This window comes from Argentina silus (assembly GCF_951799395.1).
Source record: "Argentina silus genome assembly, chromosome: 11".
NCBI lineage: Eukaryota > Metazoa > Chordata > Actinopteri > Argentiniformes > Argentinidae > Argentina > Argentina silus.
The window spans coordinates 4,342,596-4,352,516 of NC_139665.1; the positions used below are offsets into that span (position 1 = coordinate 4,342,596).

The 9,921-nt window shown below is 46.0% G+C and overlaps 1 protein-coding gene across 1 annotated transcript; it reads left to right on the top strand.

Annotated features, from left to right (window-relative positions):
- Nucleotides 1-1,883: 1,883 nt before the first annotated feature.
- Nucleotides 1,884-8,198, top strand: desmb (desmin b; the record flags this gene model as incomplete). The annotated part of the gene is made up of 9 exons (XM_083680051.1): nucleotides 1,884-2,479; nucleotides 3,845-3,905; nucleotides 4,083-4,178; nucleotides 5,327-5,488; nucleotides 5,804-5,929; nucleotides 6,405-6,625; nucleotides 6,882-6,925; nucleotides 7,152-7,249; nucleotides 7,677-8,198. 9 exons carry the CDS (start codon nucleotides 1,884-1,886, stop codon nucleotides 7,716-7,718), a joined length of 1,446 nt encoding a protein of 481 aa, XP_083536177.1. The 3' UTR covers nucleotides 7,719-8,198.
- Nucleotides 8,199-9,921: the final 1,723 nt, after the last annotated feature.

A 9,921-nucleotide genomic window follows, 5' to 3' on the forward strand; every position in this document is an offset into this window, starting at 1 on the left:
TTCGCACATGAATGTCACAGTTGATCACTTTCAAAATAATCGGAGCTATTTCCCATGAGGCTGTTTCCGTCGAACCAGCAATCACTTTCTGCACCTTCTCCGGCTCACACCAGGTGTCACTGGCATCCATGTGTGATACATGTGCGTGTGTGTTGTCACCTCCATATCTGTTTATGTTCAGTTTTGCTCTAACTTTGCTCTCAGTGCTTTGAGAACCATAGAAGCATTAGAAAAGATGGAATAGAAAGGGGTTTTTGAAACACCACCAGTCACAGCAGCACCCTGCCTTATATAGCCCTGAGAGAGGAGAGACAGAGAGAGAGAGAGAGAGAGAGAGAGAGAGAGAGAGAGAGAGAGAGAGAGAGAGAGAGAGAGAGAGAGAGAGAGAGAGAGAGAGAGAGAGAGAGAGAGAGAGAGAGAGAGAGAGAGAGAGAGAGAGAGGGGGAGTTGTGTTTACATTTCCTGTCAGGTTGCGTCTCTCTCTTGAGGAAGCCCAGGGAGTCGACTGTGATGACAGTGTTAATTTAAGAGACCTATATATAGACCTGACACCATCAGGCCTGGAGAGGAGATTCACTGCACACCCCACTCCTGGGGCAGAATGGTGAGAGGAGATGAGAGTAGGGTGGGGGAGGATGAATGGTTAAAGGGGGGGGGGGGTGACAAAGGTTGCCTACTGTATCAGACACTGGTATTATTCCACTTTAGTCTCAAGGTTGATAGAGGTCTCTTGGGGTACAGTGGGAGCCTCAAGCAGAAGCACCAAAAGTACCAATCAGAAAGCATCGTAGCTAAACCCCACCTCACTCACGTATAGATACAGTTCCCAATAAACAGAACAGAATCAAAGTACAATTCTATGAGTGAGTGGGGTCTCTGGATGCGGTCCTCCACCTTCTCATCCAATCCAATCCTCCACCTTCTCATCCAATCCAATCCTCCACCTTCTCATCCCTTCCAGCCATAGAGTACATGCGGTGTACCCGAAGAGTGAACCCTCATCACCCAACTACCACTGTGACAGATGTTTATGACATAGTCGTTAATGGCGCCCTTTGTTTAGGCCACGTTCTGGAGCCGAGTGATCACTCTTCCTCTGTTCTAGGAAATGATGCAGGCACATACCTCTCTCCCCTAGGAGGCTTTTCCTTTTTAAGGCAGGTTGGCCAAACCTCCTCCATGGAAACCAATGCTGCACCTAACCATGTGAGGATGATGCAGCACCATCTCTGCATCTTTAGAATGTCATGTCATGATGTCAGTGTGGCTGGTCAGTGTGTTCCCCAGAGGCATCTCAAACTGTTTACTGAATGTCATCTGATATACTGTCTGTTAGTATACACATAGGGCCTACTGTCACACAAAACAAACAGAAAAAAACTGGATCAATTGCCACTCAAAACTATTTTCTATAAAGCATGAGAATAAGCTTCACGGTTGTGTGATACTGATAGACCCCAATGAATGAGAGAGCAACTAAAAAATTGGACCTCCAGGTGCTGTAACCCCCCTCCTCATCTGTACATACTGAAGTGAGGCACTGAATATGCCACGCTGTTCCAGGAATCAGGATGGATTCCACAACCCGGTCTCACACTGGCACACAATCAGTTCTAAAATGCCAGACCCCCACGCCAAGTACTGTGACAGCTGATTCTGGAGAGGGAGGGTGGAGAGAGAGAGAGAAAGAGAAAGAGAGAGAAAGAGAGAGAGAGAGAGAGAGAGAGAGAGAGAGAGGGCGTAGAGGGAGGGAGGATTTAGGATCTGAGGGAGGGGATAGGAAGTGGTAAGGGGTCTGCTTCAAATAGCTGGAGAGAGTTCTGTGTGACCCTCAGTAAGCCTCTCTCCAGCCCAGCCTGCTCCAGCCTAGACACCTCTCCACCATGAGCCGCGCCTACTCCTCCTCCGCCCAGTCCGCCTCCTCATACCGCCGCAGCTTCGGCCACGGCGGCTATGGCACTCCCCAAATGTCACGTTCCCTCTATGGCCGGGGCTCTGGTGGTGGTGGTGGTGGTGGCGCTGGTGGCCATGTCACATCCAGAGTCTACGAGGTCACCAAGACCTCCGCCTCGCCTGCCTACTCCGGCTATCGGACCTCGTCCTCCTTCGGCGCGCCCTTGATGTCATCGTCCGCGGCGCGGTCCTACGCCGGCATGGGGGAGACGTTGGACTTCAACCTGGCGGACGCGGTCAACCAGGAGTTCCTGCACACGCGCACCAACGAGAAGGCCGAGCTGCAGCACCTGAACGACCGCTTCGCCAGCTACATCGAGAAGGTGCGCTTTCTGGAGCAGCAGAACGCCACGCTGGTGGTGGAGATCGAGCGTCTGCGGGGCCGCGAGCCCACGCGCATCGCTGACCTCTACGAGGAGGAGATGAGGGATCTACGCAGGCAGGTGGAGATACTGACCAATCAGAGGTCCCGTGTGGAGGTGGAGAGAGACAATCTGGCGGACGACCTGGACAAAATGAAACTCAGGTGAGAAAAGGGGGGAGGAGGGCAAAAGGGAGGGAAGTAGGAGGAGAAATATGGCAACCGGCATGTAGATACTGTAGAGGACTGTAATGAGAAAACATTTTTGGATGGGCGGAGCAGTGGATTAAGGAGGGGGATCTTATGGATAAGATCAGAGAGATGAGAGAATTGTGAGTGTGAATCGAGTAGACCCCATGAAACAGCACTGACGTCATGGTTTCTCAATAAAACAGACCCCTGAGAGCCCCTGACATTATCAGTTGTTTGTTGTGGTTACAGGAGGTATTTATAAACGTGGTCAAATTGTCCACTCAGAGTGGACTGATTGTGAACTCCAGAGAAGTCCTACTTTGTTTTTTTGTTTTTTTTACTGAAAGTTACAAAGGCAATGTTTTTGACGAGTTTGGTTCCGGTTTTTAATGTGTGGGCTAGTCTTACTCATTGTAGGTGTTATAAAAGTATATTTTGCATAGTTGTGAGGTCAGCATGCCTCCTTCTCGATCCGTCCACTGTTGAAATGTACAGTAGATGTAGATTGTTACATAACACAACATCTGCGGGGGTTGAGGGATGACACAGAATCATCCATGACATTCTCTGTGACTCTGACTCAATGTCTTCCATTCCTGGTGCACCGAGGGAAATGACAGGAAGCAGGGTGTTGATACCCTGAACACATTATACAAGTGTGTATTAAAAGGCACAATGCACATAGCACATCTATATGTGTGCACCACAAGACATATTTTCCACAACATACATCAGCCTGTTCCATACGTCAGAGACCATATACCACGGTTGACATTTAGGTTAACCGTGTGTGGTAAAGGAATAGGATACAGGTGCTATAATGAGTTTAGGACCCTGCCACAGTTTTGAATGTGGTATTTAATCACGGAACCCAAAGTCTAATCTTGATTTAATGAGACTAGATCTGGTTTAATGAAAAGAGGAGGAGAACAGTGGGGAGTATCAGAGTATAATGAGGAAAAATACAAGATGGAGTGGAGTGACAAATAGGAGAATTGTGGATGATGACTGTGGGGGAGAGGAGGGGAGAATCACCAGCACGATGTGGAGGGCTCATGGGGCGCTGGCTGTTTAATCAGAGAGCTAGATTGGATTACACACCCCACCTCTCCCCTGAAAGACAAGACCCAGCCTCTTTCTCCCGTTAGGGGATGGTCCTGCAGCTCTGCTCCTTCCAGAGGCATGTGTTTATGGTGCTACTGTCCACCTCTATAAAAGGAGAGGAATATGAGATACGTTGTCCTGTATCTGGATTATCTCTGTCTTGTTTGGATCCAAGTCCTTATCTGGTTCTCCTCTTATCTCTCCCCATCTCTTTGATGACATCTCTGTACCCAGGCTCCAAGAGGAGATTCTTCAAAAGGAGGATGCAGAGAACAACCTGGCTGCTTTCAGAGCTGTGAGTTTAACACAGTGTATCAAAGGACATGGTGTTTCATTGATAGATGGATATTTTTATATCCAGTTATATCTCACTGTTTGTGTAGACAAAGACGTACAGTACTGTAGTACCTGCTGGTGCTGTGGGCCCAATGGTAACTTAGTGACCTCATCCCATCTCTTGTCTCTGTTGTAGGATGTGGATGCAGCCACGCTGGCCCGTCTGGACCTTGAGAGACGTATTGAGACCCTACAGGAGGAGATCGCCTTCCTGAAGAAAATCCACGAGGAGGTCAGTCTGTCTGTCTGTCTGTCTGTTTTTACTACAGTTCACCTGTCTGTCTGTCTGTCAGTCTGTCTGTCTGTTTTTACTACAGTTCACCTGTCTGTCTGTCTGTCTGTCTGTCTGTCGATTTAGTGGTGTTTCACTCCATCAGCAGACCCATAGACACACACACACACACACACACACACACACACACACACACACACACACACACACACACACACACACACACACACACACACACACACACACACACACACACACACAGCTATTATGGTACATTTAAAGACATATAAGGGTTTGTAATCCCACACCTAGGGGACAAGAAAACAGATGGTCCTAGAATATTTGGAGAATGCAGTCAGAAGGGGTGAGGTCAGATTGAGGGGTTGGCTAGAGGTGAAGAAAACAAAGGATCAAAGCAGGAGGAACCAGGGTAAATAAGTGATAAACAAAGTTGTAATCAGCCAGAACAAAAGGCTTTTGTAATCAGCCTGGGCTCATCAAGATTTAACCAGACGAACTGGCGCCAGCCCAGTGGGCGGCGCACACCTTGATGACGAAAAGTAGTTCTTGAATGTTATTGGTGTATGTAGACAGGAAACAGAAATACGTTGAATAGAAGGGGTTAACCTGTGTGAAATCTATAAAGACAGGTGACTGAGGCTAACACAGGGTCAGCTTTGCAAACCTGAACGGCTACATATTCTATGTGAATAAAGTCTTTGAATGAATCAACAGCTCTGGTTAACGGTAATTTATTTCAAAGTATTGTTACTTAAATTCTACGACACTATCTGTGTCCCATCCCTGTGCTAGTGGAGATGTCCCTTGGCACATAGCCTGTCATCTGGTGTATAAGCCCTGTGTAATCTCCAACAACAGATGCAGCTCTATAATTACTCTCTGAGACAAGAGTAGAGAGGTACACACTCACTCTGTTTTACAAGATAAACAGTATAATCACTTCGTGTGTGTGTGTGTGTGTGTGTGTGTGTGTGTGTGTGTGTGTGTGTGTTCGTTCGTGCGTGCGTGCGTGCGTGCTTGCGTCCGTGCGTGTGTGTGTGTGTGTGCTTCTAAAGACACAATGGAGAAAAGGAAAACTGCAGAAAACTGATAACTAATATCTCTCCAACTCCTCCCTTGGCCTGCAGGAGATCCGGGAGCTGCAGTCCCAGATGCAGGAGACGCAGGTCCAGATCCAGATGGACATGTCCAAGCCAGATCTGACCGCGGCCCTCAGGGACATCAGGAGCCAGTACGAGGGCATCGCTGCCAAGAACATTGCAGAGGCTGAAGATTGGTACAAGTCCAAGGTGAAAGAGTGAGACCTAAAGAGAAAGACAGAGAGAGAGAGAGAGAGAGAGAGGGACAGAGAGAGAGAGAGAGAGAGAGAGAGAGAGAGAGAGAGAGAGAGAGAGAGAGAGAGCAAGCAAGGGTTAGCTGTGAAGATGATAGTGATGGCTCGGATGAAGATAGATAGATAGATAGATAGATAGAAACTTTATTTATCCCTAGGGGAAATTCAGGTTCCAAGTAGCTTAAAGACATAGAGACATCACACATAACATACACATACAACATACAACATACAAGCGATGTCATCTCTGCTGACCTTTGACCCCTGCTAGGTGACAGATCTGAACCTGGCGGTGAACAAGAACAACGAGGCCCTGAAGCAGGCTAAGCTGGAGACCATGGAGTTCAGACACCAGATCCAGTCCTACACCTGCGAGATCGACTCCCTCAAAGGCACTGTACGTCTCTCGCTCTAGAACACTTTTATACCCTCATTTATCCCCTCATTTATACCCTCATTTATCCCCTCATTTATCCCCTCATTTATCCCCTCATTTATCCCCTCATTACAGCGTCTCCCGCTTCACCTTCTTTCCTTCTGTCCTTCCGTCTCTGCCCTGAAACGTTTATTTTCCTAATTTTCCACCATAGGCACTACCCTTCCCTGTTCTGGCAGTTCACTTCTGAGCTTCAAACTCGAGTTCCACTTCTCTTTCCCAATCTCTTTTTAGCTGTATTTTCTGGGTCAAATGGAGAGTTATGCAACCCCGCTGGGGGCCATTCCAGTCTAACTGGAACTTGTTAGATATTCATGAGCTCTAAACCGTCACCATCATGCCACGCTTCTCCTGAAGCCCACTGTCGCTCACTCGTTCCTCACACTCTCTCCCTCTCTCTCTCTCTCTCTCTCTCTCTCTCTCTCTCTCTCTCCAGAATGAGTCTCTGATGAGGCAGATGAGGGACATGGAGGACCGCCATGGTCGCGAAGCCGGGGGTTTCCAGAACGACGTTTCCCGTCTGGAGGCAGAGATCGCCAACATGAAGGATGAGATGGCCAGACACCTGAGAGAGTACCAGGACCTGCTCAACGTCAAGATGGCCCTGGATGTGGAGATCGCCACCTACAGGAAACTGCTGGAAGGAGAGGAGAGCAGGTGAGGGAGACAAAACCAGGGAGAGAGAAGGAGAGAGGGGCAGGAAGCTAGCAAGCACAGGAAGCGGACAGCTTAACGGAGGAAAGACGGGGGTCAGGTTGATGAGTTTTCACAAAAATACTTTTTCACAATAGAATTCTCACAAGCACACATGAGTTTTACACTTTCAATGGAATGAATAACAAAATCAGTTTTTTTTTTCCTGTTTTTTTTCCATGGTGTTTCTGCCAACTGACCTTCTCTCTTTCCTCTCTAGGATTGCCCTGCCCATGCAGAGTTATTCCACCATGAGTTTCCGTGGTAAGAACAACAAACGTCCCTACATTTATCATATTATACGACTCTATTATCTGGCCTTGAGATGAGCCTTGGACTTGGTCCCATAAAAAGAGTTGCAACAGTTAACTTTCAGTCCTTACTCAGTTTGCCCAGATTAATGAACGGGTAAATTAATTCAACAGTTGATTGAAAAGGATGAATTGTAATAAGTAATATGGAGATTAATTCCACTGTTGTGTCTGGACAGAGACCAGCCCAGAGCATCAGCGTGCCTCTGCCACCGCCTCTGAGATGCACTCAAAGAAAACGGTCCTTATCAAGACCATCGAGACCCGTGACGGCGAGGTAACACACACACACACACACACACACACACACACACACACACACACACACACACACACACACACAGACACAGACACACCCCTGTGAGGACAGCAAGAGAGCCCATAATACTTGTTATATACATATACATACACACTTCTTGTTGTGACTTGTTTGAAAGTGTTGTTTGAAATTGAGAGCATAACTCAAATTCCTGTCCCTCACAGCACGATCCACCCATCCTTTCCTTCCCTCCAGAGTCAAGAGCTGACATGTGTATAACAGCTCACATTTCTCACTTGTTTAATACTCAAGGCTAGGTTATGATAAGGCTCCCTGATTAATTTAAATCTCTGCCATTTCATGGCGGCTAATGCTTTTCTCCAAACTCGTCTCTCTCTTTTCCCATCGTGACAGTAAACATGTTGCTCTTTATTGCCCTCTACAGGTGGTCAGTGAGTCCACACAGCACCAGCATGACATCATCTAAAAGAGACACCAGCGGAGATGAAGATGAAGACTGAAGACAAAATAAAAACTAAAGATGAAGACTGAAGACAAAACAAATACAAAATAAAAACAAATAAGAACCTTAACAACTCACCCCTATGACCCTGAGTTGCTCTTATTTCAAAAACGTAGTCTTCAAAGCATGTTTATGAATCACTTGAATGTCAAGGAAAGGAGAAAACTAAAACAGATGTTTGGGAGACGGGGGGGGGGAATAATGATTATTTTGTGTTATAGTGAAAATATAGTAGAGCTACTGCATATCAGTGTTTCTGTGAATCAGAAGGATGGTAGGCTGTTTTGTCATGTCCTCCTACACCCAGGTGCACCACTACACACTCAGGTACAGGTGTACAGTATGTTCAGACGTCACGAGAGAGGAGGGTTCTCCAGCATCAGAAAAGTTGTTGTCAAGAGGCAGAGAGAAATAAAACAGATACGGAAAAAAAGAGGGACAAGAAGGGAGATAAAGAGAGAGAGAGAGAGAGAGAGAGAGAGAGAGAGAGAGAGGGAGAGGGAGAGGTGTAGTGAGGAGGACATGTATAGTGGTATAGGTGAGAAAGAAGGGGACACTGAACGAATGGGGGAGATGGTGGAGGGCATGAGGCTAACAATTCAGGCTGGCAACCTCTTGTGATGTTCAGAATTGTGGGTTTACAAATGAATTCAAGAATGACACAGATAGTGACACATGCTCACCAGAGTCAGTCTGCCACAGGCTCTTTACTGTCAATGAAACTCTCTGTGTATGAAGATGTGTGTTGTGAAATAAAAATTCAAAGACTCACATAGAATCACATTGTTTATCATATACAGGCCCATACAAACACATGCTTTAATAATAATAATAATAATAATAATAATTGTAATCATAATAATCATAAGCATAATAATAATAATAATAATATATTTTTGTAAAGCATGGAATCACTGGCCTTTATTTATGAGGCTGCACTCTTGGAGCAAAGTATGTCAATATAAAGAAATAACCTGATAAATAAATACATACATCCAACTTAAAAGGATACATTTCATATAAATAAAATTAAGTCCCTAATCAATTCATAAGAAAAACAATCAAATAAACCAGGAAATACAACAAAATAGTAAAAGTACAGTAACAGTGGTGTGTTTATGTACAAACAGAAGGTCACAGGAATGTACACCGGGGACAGCGGGGAGCCATTCTCTGGAGGTGGACAGAAGAACACAGCCACAGAGGAGAGAGGGGACAAGAACCACTTAGTCATGCAGGTTTGCCCTGGAGGATTCTACAAGGGACTTTGATTCTTATGCCCTGTCCTATAGTCCCCTGGGGGTAAGTACAACCCCATATCACACAGTTTGCCCTTTCCACAGTCAAAGACAAACCAGTAGATGTTGCATTATGATACACTATGGACAACATGTTATGATCCATATTCAAAATCAATGCACATTATGTAGGGAATTGCTTATTCTGTTTTAGCACAAGTTGGTCAATAGGCCCCTTGGTCAATAGTCTACTCTGACTCTCAGTGTTAAACTCTTCCTGGACCTCTCACTGACCTCTTGCTGACTTCCTGAGGCATTTGTTAATCCAAGGGCATGTTATACCATTCACTGTGTTCCTGCTTCCTGATTGGTGCATCATGGCTTCCCTTGCTAGTCATATCCCCATTGCTATTACAAAAACTTTAAAAGTCTCTTTAATGTTGTCACAACAGATTTGCCCATCACCCCTTCCTACTGCTGAATGGTTGAGTCCAAGAAAGGGCAAGGCACCCATAAAACAGGATCTTCTGGCTTCAGATTGGAAGATTCCACATAGTACAGCAGAGAGGGGGATAGTCCGATTTGCTTCATAAGGAAGGATATTGTCCAGCACCAAGGGTACATAATGCTTTCCCCCCAAAAAATATTCTTCACAGGAGGTGAAATGCTGTTTTGGGATGGCACAGAACAGAGTGAGTATTTAGCTCCCCTTAAGGGACTGATCGGGGGGGGGGGTACATGGAGGAAATCTGACCTTGTAAATATGAAAATTGACGACCCTCCCTCAAGCAAAATATTTTTTCTCATAGCCCTCCTTAAACGCTTGAAAAAAACCCAATGACCCTCCCCTTGAGGAAAATACTAATTAAAACATTAAGTAGATCTCACTCCTAGGATGAGAGGACTTAGTCTCAAGTCCAGTCTCCTGG